The 22,487-nt window shown below is 57.1% G+C and overlaps 5 protein-coding genes across 5 annotated transcripts; all 5 read right to left on the reverse strand.

The window, feature by feature from the left end:
- On the reverse strand, window positions 1–306 carry LOC142596990 (feather keratin-like). The gene has a single exon (XM_075727425.1). The coding sequence runs from the start codon at window positions 304–306 to the stop codon at window positions 1–3; it is 306 nt and encodes a 101-aa protein (XP_075583540.1).
- Window positions 307–5,383: 5,077 nt separating this feature from the next.
- Window positions 5,384–5,689, reverse strand: LOC142596991 (feather keratin-like). The gene has a single exon (XM_075727426.1). The coding sequence runs from the start codon at window positions 5,687–5,689 to the stop codon at window positions 5,384–5,386; it is 306 nt and encodes a 101-aa protein (XP_075583541.1).
- A 5,078-nt stretch (window positions 5,690–10,767) lies between these two features.
- Window positions 10,768–11,073, reverse strand: LOC142596992 (feather keratin-like). Its single transcript, XM_075727428.1, has one exon. The coding sequence runs from the start codon at window positions 11,071–11,073 to the stop codon at window positions 10,768–10,770; it is 306 nt and encodes a 101-aa protein (XP_075583543.1).
- A 5,078-nt stretch (window positions 11,074–16,151) lies between these two features.
- LOC142596994 (feather keratin-like) lies at window positions 16,152–16,457 on the reverse strand. Its single transcript, XM_075727430.1, has one exon. The coding sequence runs from the start codon at window positions 16,455–16,457 to the stop codon at window positions 16,152–16,154; it is 306 nt and encodes a 101-aa protein (XP_075583545.1).
- A 5,078-nt stretch (window positions 16,458–21,535) lies between these two features.
- LOC142596993 (feather keratin-like) lies at window positions 21,536–21,841 on the reverse strand. Its single transcript, XM_075727429.1, has one exon. The coding sequence runs from the start codon at window positions 21,839–21,841 to the stop codon at window positions 21,536–21,538; it is 306 nt and encodes a 101-aa protein (XP_075583544.1).
- Between the last annotated feature and the right edge of the window lie 646 nt (window positions 21,842–22,487).

Raw genomic sequence — 22,487 nt, forward strand, 5'->3', positions numbered from 1 at the left:
TTAGCAGGGGTAGCAGGCTCTTCTGGCGCCGAAGCAGCCCAGGCCTCCGAAGCCGTAGCCGTAGCCGAAGCCGCCGGAGATGGGCACTCCCTGGGCGCTGAGAGCGCTGCCCACGGCAGCCGATGTGGAGGATCCGACGGCGGTGTTCTGGGGGAAGGAGGTGAGGATGGGTCCTGGCAGGGTGACCAGCACGGTGGAAGGCTGGATGACGACGCGGGAGTCCTCGCACTGCCTGACGCAGGGCTCGTTGCAGCTGTTAGCCAGCGGGGTGGGTCCGCAGGGGTTGCAGAGGTTGTTGCAGGCCATGTCTGTGGTGCGGGGGGTCCCTGGAAGAGAGGGTGTTGAGGAAGCGGAGGGGCGTGGGGGTGCGAGGAGCGGTGCTGCAGGAGGGCAGGGGAGCGTGGAGGCGTGTTGTGTGGCGGTGGGGAGCGTGGCGGTGGGGAGGCTTTGTGGCTGGTGAAGGTGTGGGCAGAGGGTGGTGGGAGAGAGGGGCCAGGTGGGGCAGGAGAAAGGAGGAGAAGGGGGTTGGGGCTCACCTTGTTGACGTTGGAGGAGAAGGGGTGAGGAGAAGTGTGTGAGGGAGAGAGGCGCTGGTGCGTCTTTTATGCTGGTCCGGGAGGGGCGGGCCAGGCTTTGCGCATGAGAGCCTTTTGCAGCGAGCAGCTTTTGCGTGCCACAGCCTGGGGAGTAATGAGGTGGGGCGTGTCTTTGTTGCCGCAGTTCTGCAATTTCATGTTCTCGTCTTGAGGACGTGTCCACTTGGTCTTGGCTGCATTTTTTAAGGGAGAGTTTGTGTTTGGGAGGCTTTTCTTGGAAGGTGCGTGTCAGGGTTTTTGGCAGACGCATCCAAAGCGTAGGAGAGGTAGGGTGTCATCAGTGAGGTCATGCCATGGCACTCGTGTGGTGTGGTTTGTGGGTGCGTGGTGAAGAGGGGCCTCATTTCCTCACAGCCCTGGCAGAGTGGTGCGCGCTCTGGAGGTGTGTGGGGCGTGAGGGGTTGCCCCTTCCCTTGCGTTGGGTCTCTGTCTTGCAAGAGCAGGACATTGTCTTGGCAGGCCTGCTTAAGAGCTCGCCAGCCCTGTGGCGTTGGGAACGCTTGCGCGCTCCCCAAAGGCTTGTGTTGGCTCCTCCGTAGTACTCCCCTTAGCTGGGGTGTTCAGGTTTGCAGCCTGGGCTCTGACGTGACGCAGTGCTTGGTCTCTTGTGTGGCACATCCAAAGAAGAGCCAGTGAAGGAGGTGAAGGGTCTAGATAGCGAGACTTCTGAGGAGCGTTTGAGGGAAGTGTGGGTGTTTGATAGGACAAGAGGAAAGGGCCTCAAGTTGCAGCAGGGGAGGTTCAGATTGGATGTTAGGAAAAAGTGTGTGAGCAAAAGGGTTATCAAGCACTGGAACAGGCTGCCCAGGGAAGTGGTTGATTCACAATCGCGGGAGGTATCAGAAAGACATGGAAACGTGGTGCTTAGGGCCATGGTTTAGTGGTGGACTTGGACATGCTAGGTTAACAGTCAGACTTGCTAATGTTAAAGGTCTTTTCCAACCCAAATGACTCTCTGATTGTTTATGGGGCACCCTGCAAGGGCAGGTGAGTTTCTGGAGAGCCTGTGAGTGTGGCAAGAGGCATAGGGTGAGTGGGAGCATCTGGCAGAGGAGGTGCTGAGCCGGGGCCTTTGGGGTCTTTCTTTGCGGTGAGTGCTGAGGGTTGAGGGTGCTTCTCTGCACAGTGTTTGACGGGAGAAGGAGGATTTGGAGATTGGCGAGGGGAGCTGGAGGCGAGCATGCAGCACGTGGCTGCAGAACTGAGAGCCTGGTAGTGGTGGATGGATGCGGAAGGGTTGATGAATGGCAAGGCGTGCCCCAGTTGAGCCGAGGTGAGCGTTTGCAGGCTGTTTGTCAGGCGAGCAGTGCTTGTTGCTGAGGAAGATGAAAAGAGGTACTAAGGAGTGCTGTGTGACTGGGTGCACGTAAGTCCCCAGGGCCTGATGGGTTGCATGCCCGAATGCGGAGGGTGCTGACAGCTGTCCTTGGGAGGTCCCTCTCCATTAGCTTGGACAGGTCATGGTTCTTCTGGGCAGTTCCTGAAGACGGGAAGAAAGCTCATATCCCCTGTATTTTTGCAGACGACCAAGAGGGAGGATCTGGAAAGTAGAGGCTGGTGAGCCTGCCCCTGTTTGATGTGAAGGCAATGGAGGAAATGCTCCTGGAAAGCGCTGCCAAGGCCAGGAAGGACAAGGAGGTGATGGGGCCTTGTCGGCATGCATTTACGAAGGGGAAATCGTGCTTTCTGACCTCCGTGTCTCCCTACGTTGAAGTGAGTCGCTTTGTGGGGGAGGAGAGCGCCACGTCTGGTGTTTACCTCAAGCTTTTACTGAAGCCTTTGACGCTTCCTCCCCTTGCGTGCTGCTAGACAAGCCAAGAATGTACGGGGTGCGTAAGGTGCCAGTGAGGTGGAGTGCAAAGTGGCTGAAGGTCTGGTCCCAGAGGCTTGTGATGAGTGGCCCAAAGTGCATCTGGAGGCAATTCTCAAGTGGTGTAGCCCAGGACTTGGATCGTTGTGGCCAACACTGTTCAACATCGTCCTCAGTGACACGGTCAGTGGGACGGAGTGCCCCCGTCAGCAAGTTGTGAGAGGATGCAAAATGTGGAGGAGTGTTTGAGGCACTGGTCATTTGTGCCACTTTTCCCAGGGAGCTGGAGGTTCTGGAGAACAGGGCAGAGAGGAATCTGCTGAAGTTGAAGAGGGGGAAGGGCAAAGTCCTGCCTCTGGGGAGGAATGGCGCTGGGCAACAGGCCATGCTAGTGAATGGAGAAAGCTGCAAAGACGTGGCATTGCCTTGGCAGAGAAGGCAAGGGTTTTTCAGTGCGAGGGTGGTGAAGCAGTGGAAGCGGTTGTGCAGAGAGGTGTTGGGAGTGTCCATGCTTGGAGAGACTGAAAAGCTGACTGGCCATGGTCGTGGAGAGCCTGCTCGAGCTGACCCTGCTTGAGGAGGTTGCATTGAACTGGGTGATCTCCAGCGTTTCCTTGTTATCTAAATGATTCTGTTTGTTGTGATTGTGCTTGCTGTGCTGGCCAGCGAGTCGTTCTGTGGAAGAAAGTTGGTCAACAGGGAGCAGAATGAAGCCCTCATAATCCAGATGCAATGGTTAGCGACCAGCTGCCCCACTCTAGACACACACAAGTCTATGGGGCTGGATGGGATCCCCCCAAGGGTACTGAGGGAGCTGCCACAAGTGCTCACCAAGCCACTTTCCATCATTTCTCAGCAGTCCTGGCTAACCGGGGAGGTCCCAGTTGACTGGAAGGTAGCAAATGTGATGGCCATCTATAAGAAGGGCCGGAAGGAGGACTGGGGGAACTACAGGCCTGCCAGCCTGACCTCGGTGCCAGGGAAGGTCACGGAGCAGATCATCTTGAGCGTCATCAGGTGGCACATAGAGGACAAGCAGGTGATCAGGCCTGGTCAGCATGGGTTTATGAAAGGCACGTCCTGCTTGACTAACCTGATCTCCTTCTATGACACGATGACCCGCTTAGTGGATGAGGGAGGAGCTGTGGATGTTGTCTGCGTGGACTTTAGTAAAGCCCTTGACACCGTTTCCCACAGCGTTCTCCTGGAGAAACTGTCTGCTCATGGCTCGGATGGGCGCACTCTTTGCTGGGTAAATACTGTCTGGATGGCCAGGCCTAAAGCGTTGTGGTGAATGGAGTGAAATGTGGTTGGCAGCCGGTCACAAGTGGTGATCCCCAGGGCTGAGTATTGGTGCCAGTTCTGTTTACTATCTTTATCCATGATCTGGGTGAGAGGATCGAGTGTGTAGCCTCAGTAAGTTTGCAGATGACGCCAAGTTGGGCGGGAGTGTTGATCTGCTCGAGGGCAGAAAGGCTGTACAGAGGGATGCGGACAGGCTGGATCGATGGTCCGAGTCCAGCTGTATGAGATTTAACAAGGCCAAGTGGTGGGTCCTGCACTCGAGTCACAACAACCGCATGCAACGCTAGAGGCTTGGGGAAGAGCAGCTGGAAAGCTGCCCGGCGGCAAGGGACGTGGGGGTGTTGGCTGACAGGCGGCTGAATATGAGGCAGCAGTGTGCCCAGGTGAGCAAGGCGGCCAACAGCACCCTGGCTTGTGTCAGAAACAGTGCGGGCAGCAGGACTGGGGCAGTGATTGTTCCCCTGTACTCGGCACTGGTGAGGCCGCAGCTCGACTATGGTGTTCAGTTTTGGGCCCCTCACTACCAGAGGGACGCTGAGGTGCTGGAGCGTGTGCAGAGAAGGGCAGCGAAGCTGGTGGAGGGTGTAGAGCACAAATCCTGTGAGGAGCGGCTGAGGGAGCTGGGGTTGTTTAGCCTGGAGAAAAGGAGGCTGAGGGGAGACCTTATCGCTCTGTACAACTACCGGAAAGGAGGTTGTAGCGAGGTAGGAGTTGGTCTCGTCTGCCAAGTAACAAGCAACAGGAGAAAAGGAAATGGCGCCGAGTTGTGCCAGGGGAGGTTTAGCTTGGCTATTAGGGGAAATTTCTTCACGGACAAGGTTGTGAACCATTGGACCAGGCTGCCCTAGAGGTGGCTGAGTCAGCAGCCCTGGAGGTATTTAAAAGCCATGTACAGGTGGTGTTTAGTGGTGGACTTGGTAGTGCTGGGTTAACGGTTGGAGTACATGATCTTAAGGGTCTTTTCCAACCTGAAGGATTCTATGATGCTGAGCGCGTTCTGCCATGGGGAGCTTGCGTCAGAGACCTGGGTAAAAGTTCGTTTCCGTGTCCAAGGCTTTGTTTGGGCAAGTGAAGGGCTTGTGTCAGAGGCTTGCAGCCCTCATGTGCCAGTCTTTGTGGTGTTGTTGTTGCTGGGGACCCACTTCCTAAGAGAGGCCTTGTAGCCCCTTCCCACGCAGCGCAACGGCCTGTTGAGCCCTGGCTTTGTGCCAGGTGAGGTTGGAAGAGCCTTGGGAGAAGAAAGGAAGAAGAGGCGTCTGAGGCTGGCATGCAGGAGAACTTTATTGAGGTGAAGAAAGAGTGAAAAGGCAGGAGCACCAAGTGGGAGGGAGGCATTCTTAGGTGCAAGTAGGGCGACCATCAACTGAGGTGCCTTGCATGCAGTAGATTTTGCCAGCGGACCGAGGTGTTCCTGCCCCGCAGTGGGAGCAGCGTGGCAGAGGTGCCTGGTGGTCTTTGTCTTGTGAGAAGTGGGAGAAGAGGAGGAGGTACACGGGCCATGTTTCCAGGCAGCCCGTGCTGGCCCCTTCCCTGCTTCCTTGCTTGGTGCCTTGAGAGGAAGAGGTGTGGACGGCAGGTCCGCGTGCGAGCAAGAGCGCGTCGGTGCGTCCTCAGTCCATGAAGTGGCTCCCAGGGGGTGGGTGGCTGGTGTCAGGGGTGGTGGCGAGGGCCCTTAGCAGGGGTAGCAGGCTCTTCTGGCGCCGAAGCAGCCCAGGCCTCCGAAGCCGTAGCCGTAGCCGAAGCCGCCGGAGATGGGCACTCCCTGGGCGCTGAGAGCGCTGCCCACGGCAGCCGATGTGGAGGATCCGACGGCGGTGTTCTGGGGGAAGGAGGTGAGGATGGGTCCTGGCAGGGTGACCAGCACGGTGGAAGGCTGGATGACGACGCGGGAGTCCTCGCACTGCCTGACGCAGGGCTCGTTGCAGCTGTTAGCCAGCGGGGTGGGTCCGCAGGGGTTGCAGAGGTTGTTGCAGGCCATGTCTGTGGTGCGGGGGGTCCCTGGAAGAGAGGGTGTTGAGGAAGCGGAGGGGCGTGGGGGTGCGAGGAGCGGTGCTGCAGGAGGGCAGGGGAGCGTGGAGGCGTGTTGTGTGGCGGTGGGGAGCGTGGCGGTGGGGAGGCTTTGTGGCTGGTGAAGGTGTGGGCAGAGGGTGGTGGGAGAGAGGGGCCAGGTGGGGCAGGAGAAAGGAGGAGAAGGGGGTTGGGGCTCACCTTGTTGACGTTGGAGGAGAAGGGGTGAGGAGAAGTGTGTGAGGGAGAGAGGCGCTGGTGCGTCTTTTATGCTGGTCCGGGAGGGGCGGGCCAGGCTTTGCGCATGAGAGCCTTTTGCAGCGAGCAGCTTTTGCGTGCCACAGCCTGGGGAGTAATGAGGTGGGGCGTGTCTTTGTTGCCGCAGTTCTGCAATTTCATGTTCTCGTCTTGAGGACGTGTCCACTTGGTCTTGGCTGCATTTTTTAAGGGAGAGTTTGTGTTTGGGAGGCTTTTCTTGGAAGGTGCGTGTCAGGGTTTTTGGCAGACGCATCCAAAGCGTAGGAGAGGTAGGGTGTCATCAGTGAGGTCATGCCATGGCACTCGTGTGGTGTGGTTTGTGGGTGCGTGGTGAAGAGGGGCCTCATTTCCTCACAGCCCTGGCAGAGTGGTGCGCGCTCTGGAGGTGTGTGGGGCGTGAGGGGTTGCCCCTTCCCTTGCGTTGGGTCTCTGTCTTGCAAGAGCAGGACATTGTCTTGGCAGGCCTGCTTAAGAGCTCGCCAGCCCTGTGGCGTTGGGAACGCTTGCGCGCTCCCCAAAGGCTTGTGTTGGCTCCTCCGTAGTACTCCCCTTAGCTGGGGTGTTCAGGTTTGCAGCCTGGGCTCTGACGTGACGCAGTGCTTGGTCTCTTGTGTGGCACATCCAAAGAAGAGCCAGTGAAGGAGGTGAAGGGTCTAGATAGCGAGACTTCTGAGGAGCGTTTGAGGGAAGTGTGGGTGTTTGATAGGACAAGAGGAAAGGGCCTCAAGTTGCAGCAGGGGAGGTTCAGATTGGATGTTAGGAAAAAGTGTGTGAGCAAAAGGGTTATCAAGCACTGGAACAGGCTGCCCAGGGAAGTGGTTGATTCACAATCGCGGGAGGTATCAGAAAGACATGGAAACGTGGTGCTTAGGGCCATGGTTTAGTGGTGGACTTGGACATGCTAGGTTAACAGTCAGACTTGGCTAATGTTAAAGGTCTTTTCCAACCCAAATGACTCTCTGATTGTTTATGGGGCACCCTGCAAGGGCAGGTGAGTTTCTGGAGAGCCTGTGAGTGTGGCGAGAGGCATAGGGTGAGTGGGAGCATCTGGCAGAGGAGGTGCTGAGCCGGGGCCTTTGGGGTCTTTCTTTGCGGTGAGTGCTGAGGGTTGAGGGTGCTTCTCTGCACAGTGTTTGACGGGAGAAGGAGGATTTGGAGATTGGCGAGGGGAGCTGGAGGCGAGCATGCAGCACGTGGCTGCAGAACTGAGAGCCTGGTAGTGGTGGATGGATGCGGAAGGGTTGATGAATGGCAAGGCGTGCCCCAGTTGAGCCGAGGTGAGCGTTTGCAGGCTGTTTGTCAGGCGAGCAGTGCTTGTTGGCGAGGAAGATGAGAAGAGGTAAGAAGGAGTGCTGTGTGACTGGGTGCACGTAAGTCCCCAGGGCCTGATGGGTTGCATGCCCGAATGCGGAGGGTGCTGACAGCTGTCCTTGGGAGGTCCCTCTCCATTAGCTTGGACAGGTCATGGTTCTTCTGGGCAGTTCCTGAAGACGGGAAGAAAGCTCATATCCCCTGTATTTTTGCAGACGACCAAGAGGGAGGATCTGGAAAGTAGAGGCTGGTGAGCCTGCCCCTGTTTGATGTGAAGGCAATGGAGGAAATGCTCCTGGAAAGCGCTGCCAAGGCCAGGAAGGACAAGGAGGTGATGGGGCCTTGTCGGCATGCATTTACGAAGGGGAAATCGTGCTTTCTGACCTCCGTGTCTCCCTACGTTGAAGTGAGTCGCTTTGTGGGGGAGGAGAGCGCCACGTCTGGTGTTTACCTCAAGCTTTTACTGAAGCCTTTGACGCTTCCTCCCCTTGCGTGCTGCTAGACAAGCCAAGAATGTACGGGGTGCGTAAGGTGCCAGTGAGGTGGAGTGCAAAGTGGCTGAAGGTCTGGTCCCAGAGGCTTGTGATGAGTGGCCCAAAGTGCATCTGGAGGCAATTCTCAAGTGGTGTAGCCCAGGACTTGGATCGTTGTGGCCAACACTGTTCAACATCGTCCTCAGTGACACGGTCAGTGGGACGGAGTGCCCCCGTCAGCAAGTTGTGAGAGGATGCAAAATGTGGAGGAGTGTTTGAGGCACTGGTCATTTGTGCCACTTTTCCCAGGGAGCTGGAGGTTCTGGAGAACAGGGCAGAGAGGAATCTGCTGAAGTTGAAGAGGGGGAAGGGCAAAGTCCTGCCTCTGGGGAGGAATGGCGCTGGGCAACAGGCCATGCTAGTGAATGGAGAAAGCTGCAAAGACGTGGCATTGCCTTGGCAGAGAAGGCAAGGGTTTTTCAGTGCGAGGGTGGTGAAGCAGTGGAAGCGGTTGTGCAGAGAGGTGTTGGGAGTGTCCATGCTTGGAGAGACTGAAAAGCTGACTGGCCATGGTCGTGGAGAGCCTGCTCGAGCTGACCCTGCTTGAGGAGGTTGCATTGAACTGGGTGATCTCCAGCGTTTCCTTGTTATCTAAATGATTCTGTTTGTTGTGATTGTGCTTGCTGTGCTGGCCAGCGAGTCGTTCTGTGGAAGAAAGTTGGTCAACAGGGAGCAGAATGAAGCCCTCATAATCCAGATGCAATGGTTAGCGACCAGCTGCCCCACTCTAGACACACACAAGTCTATGGGGCTGGATGGGATCCCCCCAAGGGTACTGAGGGAGCTGCCACAAGTGCTCACCAAGCCACTTTCCATCATTTCTCAGCAGTCCTGGCTAACCGGGGAGGTCCCAGTTGACTGGAAGGTAGCAAATGTGATGGCCATCTATAAGAAGGGCCGGAAGGAGGACTGGGGGAACTACAGGCCTGCCAGCCTGACCTCGGTGCCAGGGAAGGTCACGGAGCAGATCATCTTGAGCGTCATCAGGTGGCACATAGAGGACAAGCAGGTGATCAGGCCTGGTCAGCATGGGTTTATGAAAGGCACGTCCTGCTTGACTAACCTGATCTCCTTCTATGACACGATGACCCGCTTAGTGGATGAGGGAGGAGCTGTGGATGTTGTCTGCGTGGACTTTAGTAAAGCCCTTGACACCGTTTCCCACAGCGTTCTCCTGGAGAAACTGTCTGCTCATGGCTCGGATGGGCGCACTCTTTGCTGGGTAAATACTGTCTGGATGGCCAGGCCTAAAGCGTTGTGGTGAATGGAGTGAAATGTGGTTGGCAGCCGGTCACAAGTGGTGATCCCCAGGGCTGAGTATTGGTGCCAGTTCTGTTTACTATCTTTATCCATGATCTGGGTGAGAGGATCGAGTGTGTAGCCTCAGTAAGTTTGCAGATGACGCCAAGTTGGGCGGGAGTGTTGATCTGCTCGAGGGCAGAAAGGCTGTACAGAGGGATGCGGACAGGCTGGATCGATGGTCCGAGTCCAGCTGTATGAGATTTAACAAGGCCAAGTGGTGGGTCCTGCACTCGAGTCACAACAACCGCATGCAACGCTAGAGGCTTGGGGAAGAGCAGCTGGAAAGCTGCCCGGCGGCAAGGGACGTGGGGGTGTTGGCTGACAGGCGGCTGAATATGAGGCAGCAGTGTGCCCAGGTGAGCAAGGCGGCCAACAGCACCCTGGCTTGTGTCAGAAACAGTGCGGGCAGCAGGACTGGGGCAGTGATTGTTCCCCTGTACTCGGCACTGGTGAGGCCGCAGCTCGACTATGGTGTTCAGTTTTGGGCCCCTCACTACCAGAGGGACGCTGAGGTGCTGGAGCGTGTGCAGAGAAGGGCAGCGAAGCTGGTGGAGGGTGTAGAGCACAAATCCTGTGAGGAGCGGCTGAGGGAGCTGGGGTTGTTTAGCCTGGAGAAAAGGAGGCTGAGGGGAGACCTTATCGCTCTGTACAACTACCGGAAAGGAGGTTGTAGCGAGGTAGGAGTTGGTCTCGTCTGCCAAGTAACAAGCAACAGGAGAAAAGGAAATGGCGCCGAGTTGTGCCAGGGGAGGTTTAGCTTGGCTATTAGGGGAAATTTCTTCACGGACAAGGTTGTGAACCATTGGACCAGGCTGCCCTAGAGGTGGCTGAGTCAGCAGCCCTGGAGGTATTTAAAAGCCACGTACAGGTGGTGTTTAGTGGTGGACTTGGTAGTGCTGGGTTAACGGTTGGAGTACATGATCTTAAGGGTCTTTTCCAACCTGAAGGATTCTATGATGCTGAGCGCGTTCTGCCATGGGGAGCTTGCGTCAGAGACCTGGGTAAAAGTTCGTTTCCGTGTCCAAGGCTTTGTTTGGGCAAGTGAAGGGCTTGTGTCAGAGGCTTGCAGCCCTCATGTGCCAGTCTTTGTGGTGTTGTTGTTGCTGGGGACCCACTTCCTAAGAGAGGCCTTGTAGCCCCTTCCCACGCAGCGCAACGGCCTGTTGAGCCCTGGCTTTGTGCCAGGTGAGGTTGGAAGAGCCTTGGGAGAAGAAAGGAAGAAGAGGCGTCTGAGGCTGGCATGCAGGAGAACTTTATTGAGGTGAAGAAAGAGTGAAAAGGCAGGAGCACCAAGTGGGAGGGAGGCATTCTTAGGTGCAAGTAGGGCGACCATCAACTGAGGTGCCTTGCATGCAGTAGATTTTGCCAGCGGACCGAGGTGTTCCTGCCCCGCAGTGGGAGCAGCGTGGCAGAGGTGCCTGGTGGTCTTTGTCTTGTGAGAAGCGGGAGAAGAGGAGGAGGTACACGGGCCATGTTTCCAGGCAGCCCGTGCTGGCCCCTTCCCTGCTTCCTTGCTTGGTGCCTTGAGAGGAAGAGGTGTGGACGGCAGGTCCGCGTGCGAGCAAGAGCGCGTCGGTGCGTCCTCAGTCCATGAAGTGGCTCCCAGGGGGTGGGTGGCTGGTGTCAGGGGTGGTGGCGAGGGCCCTTAGCAGGGGTAGCAGGCTCTTCTGGCGCCGAAGCAGCCCAGGCCTCCGAAGCCGTAGCCGTAGCCGAAGCCGCCGGAGATGGGCACTCCCTGGGCGCTGAGAGCGCTGCCCACGGCAGCCGATGTGGAGGATCCGACGGCGGTGTTCTGGGGGAAGGAGGTGAGGATGGGTCCTGGCAGGGTGACCAGCACGGTGGAAGGCTGGATGACGACGCGGGAGTCCTCGCACTGCCTGACGCAGGGCTCGTTGCAGCTGTTAGCCAGCGGGGTGGGTCCGCAGGGGTTGCAGAGGTTGTTGCAGGCCATGTCTGTGGTGCGGGGGGTCCCTGGAAGAGAGGGTGTTGAGGAAGCGGAGGGGCGTGGGGGTGCGAGGAGCGGTGCTGCAGGAGGGCAGGGGAGCGTGGAGGCGTGTTGTGTGGCGGTGGGGAGCGTGGCGGTGGGGAGGCTTTGTGGCTGGTGAAGGTGTGGGCAGAGGGTGGTGGGAGAGAGGGGCCAGGTGGGGCAGGAGAAAGGAGGAGAAGGGGGTTGGGGCTCACCTTGTTGACGTTGGAGGAGAAGGGGTGAGGAGAAGTGTGTGAGGGAGAGAGGCGCTGGTGCGTCTTTTATGCTGGTCCGGGAGGGGCGGGCCAGGCTTTGCGCATGAGAGCCTTTTGCAGCGAGCAGCTTTTGCGTGCCACAGCCTGGGGAGTAATGAGGTGGGGCGTGTCTTTGTTGCCGCAGTTCTGCAATTTCATGTTCTCGTCTTGAGGACGTGTCCACTTGGTCTTGGCTGCATTTTTTAAGGGAGAGTTTGTGTTTGGGAGGCTTTTCTTGGAAGGTGCGTGTCAGGGTTTTTGGCAGACGCATCCAAAGCGTAGGAGAGGTAGGGTGTCATCAGTGAGGTCATGCCATGGCACTCGTGTGGTGTGGTTTGTGGGTGCGTGGTGAAGAGGGGCCTCATTTCCTCACAGCCCTGGCAGAGTGGTGCGCGCTCTGGAGGTGTGTGGGGCGTGAGGGGTTGCCCCTTCCCTTGCGTTGGGTCTCTGTCTTGCAAGAGCAGGACATTGTCTTGGCAGGCCTGCTTAAGAGCTCGCCAGCCCTGTGGCGTTGGGAACGCTTGCGCGCTCCCCAAAGGCTTGTGTTGGCTCCTCCGTAGTACTCCCCTTAGCTGGGGTGTTCAGGTTTGCAGCCTGGGCTCTGACGTGACGCAGTGCTTGGTCTCTTGTGTGGCACATCCAAAGAAGAGCCAGTGAAGGAGGTGAAGGGTCTAGATAGCGAGACTTCTGAGGAGCGTTTGAGGGAAGTGTGGGTGTTTGATAGGACAAGAGGAAAGGGCCTCAAGTTGCAGCAGGGGAGGTTCAGATTGGATGTTAGGAAAAAGTGTGTGAGCAAAAGGGTTATCAAGCACTGGAACAGGCTGCCCAGGGAAGTGGTTGATTCACAATCGCGGGAGGTATCAGAAAGACATGGAAACGTGGTGCTTAGGGCCATGGTTTAGTGGTGGACTTGGACATGCTAGGTTAACAGTCAGACTTGGCTAATGTTAAAGGTCTTTTCCAACCCAAATGACTCTCTGATTGTTTATGGGGCACCCTGCAAGGGCAGGTGAGTTTCTGGAGAGCCTGTGAGTGTGGCGAGAGGCATAGGGTGAGTGGGAGCATCTGGCAGAGGAGGTGCTGAGCCGGGGCCTTTGGGGTCTTTCTTTGCGGTGAGTGCTGAGGGTTGAGGGTGCTTCTCTGCACAGTGTTTGACGGGAGAAGGAGGATTTGGAGATTGGCGAGGGGAGCTGGAGGCGAGCATGCAGCACGTGGCTGCAGAACTGAGAGCCTGGTAGTGGTGGATGGATGCGGAAGGGTTGATGAATGGCAAGGCGTGCCCCAGTTGAGCCGAGGTGAGCGTTTGCAGGCTGTTTGTCAGGCGAGCAGTGCTTGTTGGCGAGGAAGATGAGAAGAGGTAAGAAGGAGTGCTGTGTGACTGGGTGCACGTAAGTCCCCAGGGCCTGATGGGTTGCATGCCCGAATGCGGAGGGTGCTGACAGCTGTCCTTGGGAGGTCCCTCTCCATTAGCTTGGACAGGTCATGGTTCTTCTGGGCAGTTCCTGAAGACGGGAAGAAAGCTCATATCCCCTGTATTTTTGCAGACGACCAAGAGGGAGGATCTGGAAAGTAGAGGCTGGTGAGCCTGCCCCTGTTTGATGTGAAGGCAATGGAGGAAATGCTCCTGGAAAGCGCTGCCAAGGCCAGGAAGGACAAGGAGGTGATGGGGCCTTGTCGGCATGCATTTACGAAGGGGAAATCGTGCTTTCTGACCTCCGTGTCTCCCTACGTTGAAGTGAGTCGCTTTGTGGGGGAGGAGAGCGCCACGTCTGGTGTTTACCTCAAGCTTTTACTGAAGCCTTTGACGCTTCCTCCCCTTGCGTGCTGCTAGACAAGCCAAGAATGTACGGGGTGCGTAAGGTGCCAGTGAGGTGGAGTGCAAAGTGGCTGAAGGTCTGGTCCCAGAGGCTTGTGATGAGTGGCCCAAAGTGCATCTGGAGGCAATTCTCAAGTGGTGTAGCCCAGGACTTGGATCGTTGTGGCCAACACTGTTCAACATCGTCCTCAGTGACACGGTCAGTGGGACGGAGTGCCCCCGTCAGCAAGTTGTGAGAGGATGCAAAATGTGGAGGAGTGTTTGAGGCACTGGTCATTTGTGCCACTTTTCCCAGGGAGCTGGAGGTTCTGGAGAACAGGGCAGAGAGGAATCTGCTGAAGTTGAAGAGGGGGAAGGGCAAAGTCCTGCCTCTGGGGAGGAATGGCGCTGGGCAACAGGCCATGCTAGTGAATGGAGAAAGCTGCAAAGACGTGGCATTGCCTTGGCAGAGAAGGCAAGGGTTTTTCAGTGCGAGGGTGGTGAAGCAGTGGAAGCGGTTGTGCAGAGAGGTGTTGGGAGTGTCCATGCTTGGAGAGACTGAAAAGCTGACTGGCCATGGTCGTGGAGAGCCTGCTCGAGCTGACCCTGCTTGAGGAGGTTGCATTGAACTGGGTGATCTCCAGCGTTTCCTTGTTATCTAAATGATTCTGTTTGTTGTGATTGTGCTTGCTGTGCTGGCCAGCGAGTCGTTCTGTGGAAGAAAGTTGGTCAACAGGGAGCAGAATGAAGCCCTCATAATCCAGATGCAATGGTTAGCGACCAGCTGCCCCACTCTAGACACACACAAGTCTATGGGGCTGGATGGGATCCCCCCAAGGGTACTGAGGGAGCTGCCACAAGTGCTCACCAAGCCACTTTCCATCATTTCTCAGCAGTCCTGGCTAACCGGGGAGGTCCCAGTTGACTGGAAGGTAGCAAATGTGATGGCCATCTATAAGAAGGGCCGGAAGGAGGACTGGGGGAACTACAGGCCTGCCAGCCTGACCTCGGTGCCAGGGAAGGTCACGGAGCAGATCATCTTGAGCGTCATCAGGTGGCACATAGAGGACAAGCAGGTGATCAGGCCTGGTCAGCATGGGTTTATGAAAGGCACGTCCTGCTTGACTAACCTGATCTCCTTCTATGACACGATGACCCGCTTAGTGGATGAGGGAGGAGCTGTGGATGTTGTCTGCGTGGACTTTAGTAAAGCCCTTGACACCGTTTCCCACAGCGTTCTCCTGGAGAAACTGTCTGCTCATGGCTCGGATGGGCGCACTCTTTGCTGGGTAAATACTGTCTGGATGGCCAGGCCTAAAGCGTTGTGGTGAATGGAGTGAAATGTGGTTGGCAGCCGGTCACAAGTGGTGATCCCCAGGGCTGAGTATTGGTGCCAGTTCTGTTTACTATCTTTATCCATGATCTGGGTGAGAGGATCGAGTGTGTAGCCTCAGTAAGTTTGCAGATGACGCCAAGTTGGGCGGGAGTGTTGATCTGCTCGAGGGCAGAAAGGCTGTACAGAGGGATGCGGACAGGCTGGATCGATGGTCCGAGTCCAGCTGTATGAGATTTAACAAGGCCAAGTGGTGGGTCCTGCACTCGAGTCACAACAACCGCATGCAACGCTAGAGGCTTGGGGAAGAGCAGCTGGAAAGCTGCCCGGCGGCAAGGGACGTGGGGGTGTTGGCTGACAGGCGGCTGAATATGAGGCAGCAGTGTGCCCAGGTGAGCAAGGCGGCCAACAGCACCCTGGCTTGTGTCAGAAACAGTGCGGGCAGCAGGACTGGGGCAGTGATTGTTCCCCTGTACTCGGCACTGGTGAGGCCGCAGCTCGACTATGGTGTTCAGTTTTGGGCCCCTCACTACCAGAGGGACGCTGAGGTGCTGGAGCGTGTGCAGAGAAGGGCAGCGAAGCTGGTGGAGGGTGTAGAGCACAAATCCTGTGAGGAGCGGCTGAGGGAGCTGGGGTTGTTTAGCCTGGAGAAAAGGAGGCTGAGGGGAGACCTTATCGCTCTGTACAACTACCGGAAAGGAGGTTGTAGCGAGGTAGGAGTTGGTCTCGTCTGCCAAGTAACAAGCAACAGGAGAAAAGGAAATGGCGCCGAGTTGTGCCAGGGGAGGTTTAGCTTGGCTATTAGGGGAAATTTCTTCACGGACAAGGTTGTGAACCATTGGACCAGGCTGCCCTAGAGGTGGCTGAGTCAGCAGCCCTGGAGGTATTTAAAAGCCATGTACAGGTGGTGTTTAGTGGTGGACTTGGTAGTGCTGGGTTAACGGTTGGAGTACATGATCTTAAGGGTCTTTTCCAACCTGAAGGATTCTATGATGCTGAGCGCGTTCTGCCATGGGGAGCTTGCGTCAGAGACCTGGGTAAAAGTTCGTTTCCGTGTCCAAGGCTTTGTTTGGGCAAGTGAAGGGCTTGTGTCAGAGGCTTGCAGCCCTCATGTGCCAGTCTTTGTGGTGTTGTTGTTGCTGGGGACCCACTTCCTAAGAGAGGCCTTGTAGCCCCTTCCCACGCAGCGCAACGGCCTGTTGAGCCCTGGCTTTGTGCCAGGTGAGGTTGGAAGAGCCTTGGGAGAAGAAAGGAAGAAGAGGCGTCTGAGGCTGGCATGCAGGAGAACTTTATTGAGGTGAAGAAAGAGTGAAAAGGCAGGAGCACCAAGTGGGAGGGAGGCATTCTTAGGTGCAAGTAGGGCGACCATCAACTGAGGTGCCTTGCATGCAGTAGATTTTGCCAGCGGACCGAGGTGTTCCTGCCCCGCAGTGGGAGCAGCGTGGCAGAGGTGCCTGGTGGTCTTTGTCTTGTGAGAAGCGGGAGAAGAGGAGGAGGTACACGGGCCATGTTTCCAGGCAGCCCGTGCTGGCCCCTTCCCTGCTTCCTTGCTTGGTGCCTTGAGAGGAAGAGGTGTGGACGGCAGGTCCGCGTGCGAGCAAGAGCGCGTCGGTGCGTCCTCAGTCCATGAAGTGGCTCCCAGGGGGTGGGTGGCTGGTGTCAGGGGTGGTGGCGAGGGCCCTTAGCAGGGGTAGCAGGCTCTTCTGGCGCCGAAGCAGCCCAGGCCTCCGAAGCCGTAGCCGTAGCCGAAGCCGCCGGAGATGGGCACTCCCTGGGCGCTGAGAGCGCTGCCCACGGCAGCCGATGTGGAGGATCCGACGGCGGTGTTCTGGGGGAAGGAGGTGAGGATGGGTCCTGGCAGGGTGACCAGCACGGTGGAAGGCTGGATGACGACGCGGGAGTCCTCGCACTGCCTGACGCAGGGCTCGTTGCAGCTGTTAGCCAGCGGGGTGGGTCCGCAGGGGTTGCAGAGGTTGTTGCAGGCCATGTCTGTGGTGCGGGGGGTCCCTGGAAGAGAGGGTGTTGAGGAAGCGGAGGGGCGTGGGGGTGCGAGGAGCGGTGCTGCAGGAGGGCAGGGGAGCGTGGAGGCGTGTTGTGTGGCGGTGGGGAGCGTGGCGGTGGGGAGGCTTTGTGGCTGGTGAAGGTGTGGGCAGAGGGTGGTGGGAGAGAGGGGCCAGGTGGGGCAGGAGAAAGGAGGAGAAGGGGGTTGGGGCTCACCTTGTTGACGTTGGAGGAGAAGGGGTGAGGAGAAGTGTGTGAGGGAGAGAGGCGCTGGTGCGTCTTTTATGCTGGTCCGGGAGGGGCGGGCCAGGCTTTGCGCATGAGAGCCTTTTGCAGCGAGCAGCTTTTGCGTGCCACAGCCTGGGGAGTAATGAGGTGGGGCGTGTCTTTGTTGCCGCAGTTCTGCAATTTCATGTTCTCGTCTTGAGGACGTGTCCACTTGGTCTTGGCTGCATTTTTTAAGGGAGAGTTTGTGTTTGGGAGGCTTTTCTTGGAAGGTGCGTGTCAGGGTTTTTGGCAGACGCATCCAAAGCGTAGGAGAGGTAGGGTGTCATCAGTGAGGTCATGCCATGGCACTCGTGTGGTGTGGTTTGTGGGTGCGTGGTGAAGAGGGGCCTCATTTCCTCACAGCCCTGGCAGAGTGGTGCGCGCTCTGGAGGTGTGTGGGGCGTGAGGGGTTGCCCCTTCCCTTGCGTTGGGTCTCTGTCTTGCAAGAGCAGGACATTGTCTTGGCAGGCCTGCTTAAGAGCTCGCCAGCCCTGTGGCGTTGGGAACGCTTGCGCGCTCCCCAAAGGCTTGTGTTGGCTCCTCCGTAGTACTCCCCTTAGCTGGGGTGTTCAGGTTTGCAGCCTGGGCTCTGACGTGACGCAGTGCTTGGTCTCTTGTGTGGCACATCCAAAGAAGAGCCAGTGAAGGAGGTGAAGGGTCTAGATAGCGAGACTTCTGAGGAGCGTTTGAGGGAAGTGTGGGTGTTTGATAGGACAAGAGGAAAGGGCCTCAAGTTGCAGCAGGGGAGGTTCAGATTGGATGTTAGGAAAAAGTGTGTGAGCAAAAGGGTTATCAAGCACTGGAACAGGCTGCCCAGGGAAGTGGTTGATTCACAATCGCGGGAGGTATCAGAAAGACATGGAAACGTGGTGCTTAGGGCCATGGTTTAGTGGTGGACTTGGACATGCTAGGTTAACAGTCAGACTTGGCTAATGTTAAAGGTCTTTTCCAACCCAAATGACTCTCTGATTGTTTATGGGGCACCCTGCAAGGGCAGGTGAGTTTCTGGAGAGCCTGTGAGTGTGGCGAGAGGCATAGGGTGAGTGGGAGCATCTGGCAGAGGAGGTGCTGAGCCGGGGCCTTTGGGGTCTTTCTTTGCGGTGAGTGCTGAGGGTTGAGGGTGCTTCTCTGCACAGTGTTTGACGGGAGAAGGAGGATTTGGAGATTGGCGAGGGGAGCTGGAGGCGAGCATGCAGCACGTGGCTGCAGAACTGAGAGCCTGGTAGTGGTGGATGGATGCGGAAGGGTTGATGAATGGCAAGGCGTGCCCCAGTTGAGCCGAGGTGAGCGTTTGCAGGCTGTTTGTCAGGCGAGCAGTGCTTGTTGGCGAGGAAGATGAGAAGAGGTAAGAAGGAGTGCTGTGTGACTGGGTGCACGTAAGTCCCCAGGGCCTGATGGGTTGCATGCCCGAATGCGGAGGGTGCTGACAGCTGTCCTTGGGAGGTCCCTCTCCATTAGCTTGGACAGGTCATGGTTCTTCTGGGCAGTTCCTGAAGACGGGAAGAAAGCTCATATCCCCTGTATTTTTGCAGACGACCAAGAGGGAGGATCTGGAAAGTAGAGGCTGGTGAGCCTGCCCCTGTTTGATGTGAAGGCAATGGAGGAAATGCTCCTGGAAAGCGCTGCCAAGGCCAGGAAGGACAAGGAGGTGATGGGGCCTTGTCGGCATGCATTTACGAAGGGGAAATCGTGCTTTCTGACCTCCGTGTCTCCCTACGTTGAAGTGAGTCGCTTTGTGGGGGAGGAGAGCGCCACGTCTGGTGTTTACCTCAAGCTTTTACTGAAGCCTTTGACGCTTCCTCCCCTTGCGTGCTGCTAGACAAGCCAAGAATGTACGGGGTGCGTAAGGTGCCAGTGAGGTGGAGTGCAAAGTGGCTGAAGGTCTGGTCCCAGAGGCTTGTGATGAGTGGCCCAAAGTGCATCTGGAGGCAATTCTCAAGTGGTGTAGCCCAGGACTTGGATCGTTGTGGCCAACACTGTTCAACATCGTCCTCAGTGACACGGTCAGTGGGACGGAGTGCCCCCGTCAGCAAGTTGTGAGAGGATGCAAAATGTGGAGGAGTGTTTGAGGCACTGGTCATTTGTGCCACTTTTCCCAGGGAGCTGGAGGTTCTGGAGAACAGGGCAGAGAGGAATCTGCTGAAGTTGAAGAGGGGGAAGGGCAAAGTCCTGCCTCTGGGGAGGAATGGCGCTGGGCAACAGGCCATGCTAGTGAATGGAGAAAGCTGCAAAGACGTGGCATTGCCTTGGCAGAGAAGGCAAGGGTTTTTCAGTGCGAGGGTGGTGAAGCAGTGGAAGCGGTTGTGCAGAGAGGTGTTGGGAGTGTCCATGCTTGGAGAGACTGAAAAGCTGACTGGCCATGGTCGTGGAGAGCCTGCTCGAGCTGACCCTGCTTGAGGAGGTTGCATTGAACTGGGTGATCTCCAGCGTTTCCTTGTTATCTAAATGATTCTGTTTGTTGTGATTGTGCTTGCTGTGCTGGCCAGCGAGTCGTTCTGTGGAAGAAAGTTGGTCAACAGGGAGCAGAATGAAGCCCTCATAATCCAGATGCAATGGTTAGCGACCAGCTGCCCCACTCTAGACACACACAAGTCTATGGGGCTGGATGGGATCCCCCCAAGGGTACTGAGGGAGCTGCCACAAGTGCTCACCAAGCCACTTTCCATCATTTCTCAGCAGTCCTGGCTAACCGGGGAGGTCCCAGTTGACTGGAAGGTAGCAAATGTGATGGCCATCTATAAGAAGGGCCGGAAGGAGGACTGGGGGAACTACAGGCCTGCCAGCCTGACCTCGGTGCCAGGGAAGGTCACGGAGCAGATCATCTTGAGCGTCATCAGGTGGCACATAGAGGACAAGCAGGTGATCAGGCCTGGTCAGCATGGGTTTATGAAAGGCACGTCCTGCTTGACTAACCTGATCTCCTTCTATGACACGATGACCCGCTTAGTGGATGAGGGAGGAGCTGTGGATGTTGTCTGCGTGGACTTTAGTAAAGCCCTTGACACCGTTTCCCACAGCGTTCTCCTGGAGAAACTGTCTGCTCATGGCTCGGATGGGCGCACTCTTTGCTGGGTAAATACTGTCTGGATGGCCAGGCCTAAAGCGTTGTGGTGAATGGAGTGAAATGTGGTTGGCAGCCGGTCACAAGTGGTGATCCCCAGGGCTGAGTATTGGTGCCAGTTCTGTTTACTATCTTTATCCATGATCTGGGTGAGAGGATCGAGTGTGTAGCCTCAGTAAGTTTGCAGATGACGCCAAGTTGGGCGGGAGTGTTGATCTGCTCGAGGGCAGAAAGGCTGTACAGAGGGATGCGGACAGGCTGGATCGATGGTCCGAGTCCAGCTGTATGAGATTTAACAAGGCCAAGTGGTGGGTCCTGCACTCGAGTCACAACAACCGCATGCAACGCTAGAGGCTTGGGGAAGAGCAGCTGGAAAGCTGCCCGGCGGCAAGGGACGTGGGGGTGTTGGCTGACAGGCGGCTGAATATGAGGCAGCAGTGTGCCCAGGTGAGCAAGGCGGCCAACAGCACCCTGGCTTGTGTCAGAAACAGTGCGGGCAGCAGGACTGGGGCAGTGATTGTTCCCCTGTACTCGGCACTGGTGAGGCCGCAGCTCGACTATGGTGTTCAGTTTTGGGCCCCTCACTACCAGAGGGACGCTGAGGTGCTGGAGCGTGTGCAGAGAAGGGCAGCGAAGCTGGTGGAGGGTGTAGAGCACAAATCCTGTGAGGAGCGGCTGAGGGAGCTGGGGTTGTTTAGCCTGGAGAAAAGGAGGCTGAGGGGAGACCTTATCGCTCTGTACAACTACCGGAAAGGAGGTTGTAGCGAGGTAGGAGTTGGTCTCGTCTGCCAAGTAACAAGCAACAGGAGAAAAGGAAATGGCGCCGAGTTGTGCCAGGGGAGGTTTAGCTTGGCTATTAGGGGAAATTTCTTCACGGACAAGGTTGTGAACCATTGGACCAGGCTGCCCTAGAGGTGGCTGAGTCAGCAGCCCTGGAGGTATTTAAAAGCCATGTACAGGTGGTGTTTAGTGGTGGACTTGGTAGTGCTGGGTTAACGGTTGGAGTACATGATCTTAAGGGTCTTTTCCAACCTGAAGGATTCTATGATGCTGAGCGCGTTCTGCCATGGGGAGCTTGCGTCAGAGACCTGGGTAAAAGTTCGTTTCCGTGTCCAAGGCTTTGTTTGGGCAAGTGAAGGGCTTGTGTCAGAGGCTTGCAGCCCTCATGTGCCAGTCTTTGTGGTGTTGTTGTTGCTGGGGACCCACTTCCTAAGAGAGGCCTTGTAGCCCCTTCCCACGCAGCGCAACGGCCTGTTGAGCCCTGGCTTTGTGCCAGGTGAGGTTGGAAGAGCCTTGGGAGAAGAAAGGAAGAAGAGGCGTCTGAGGCTGGCATGCAGGAGAACTTTATTGAGGTGAAGAAAGAGTGAAAAGGCAGGAGCACCAAGTGGGAGGGAGGCATTCTTAGGTGCAAGTAGGGCGACCATCAACTGAGGTGCCTTGCATGCAGTAGATTTTGCCAGCGGACCGAGGTGTTCCTGCCCCGCAGTGGGAGCAGCGTGGCAGAGGTGCCTGGTGGTCTTTGTCTTGTGAGAAGCGGGAGAAGAGGAGGAGGTACACGGGCCATGTTTCCAGGCAGCCCGTGCTGGCCCCTTCCCTGCTTCCTTGCTTGGTGCCTTGAGAGGAAGAGGTGTGGACGGCAGGTCCGCGTGCGAGCAAGAGCGCGTCGGTGCGTCCTCAGTCCATGAAGTGGCTCCCAGGGGGTGGGTGGCTGGTGTCAGGGGTGGTGGCGAGGGCCCTTAGCAGGGGTAGCAGGCTCTTCTGGCGCCGAAGCAGCCCAGGCCTCCGAAGCCGTAGCCGTAGCCGAAGCCGCCGGAGATGGGCACTCCCTGGGCGCTGAGAGCGCTGCCCACGGCAGCCGATGTGGAGGATCCGACGGCGGTGTTCTGGGGGAAGGAGGTGAGGATGGGTCCTGGCAGGGTGACCAGCACGGTGGAAGGCTGGATGACGACGCGGGAGTCCTCGCACTGCCTGACGCAGGGCTCGTTGCAGCTGTTAGCCAGCGGGGTGGGTCCGCAGGGGTTGCAGAGGTTGTTGCAGGCCATGTCTGTGGTGCGGGGGGTCCCTGGAAGAGAGGGTGTTGAGGAAGCGGAGGGGCGTGGGGGTGCGAGGAGCGGTGCTGCAGGAGGGCAGGGGAGCGTGGAGGCGTGTTGTGTGGCGGTGGGGAGCGTGGCGGTGGGGAGGCTTTGTGGCTGGTGAAGGTGTGGGCAGAGGGTGGTGGGAGAGAGGGGCCAGGTGGGGCAGGAGAAAGGAGGAGAAGGGGGTTGGGGCTCACCTTGTTGACGTTGGAGGAGAAGGGGTGAGGAGAAGTGTGTGAGGGAGAGAGGCGCTGGTGCGTCTTTTATGCTGGTCCGGGAGGGGCGGGCCAGGCTTTGCGCATGAGAGCCTTTTGCAGCGAGCAGCTTTTGCGTGCCACAGCCTGGGGAGTAATGAGGTGGGGCGTGTCTTTGTTGCCGCAGTTCTGCAATTTCATGTTCTCGTCTTGAGGACGTGTCCACTTGGTCTTGGCTGCATTTTTTAAGGGAGAGTTTGTGTTTGGGAGGCTTTTCTTGGAAGGTGCGTGTCAGGGTTTTTGGCAGACGCATCCAAAGCGTAGGAGAGGTAGGGTGTCATCAGTGAGGTCATGCCATGGCACTCGTGTGGTGTGGTTTGTGGGTGCGTGGTGAAGAGGGGCCTCATTTCCTCACAGCC

This window comes from Pelecanus crispus, unplaced genomic scaffold, assembly GCF_030463565.1.
Source record: "Pelecanus crispus isolate bPelCri1 unplaced genomic scaffold, bPelCri1.pri SCAFFOLD_315, whole genome shotgun sequence".
In the NCBI taxonomy this organism is placed as follows: domain Eukaryota; kingdom Metazoa; phylum Chordata; class Aves; order Pelecaniformes; family Pelecanidae; genus Pelecanus; species Pelecanus crispus.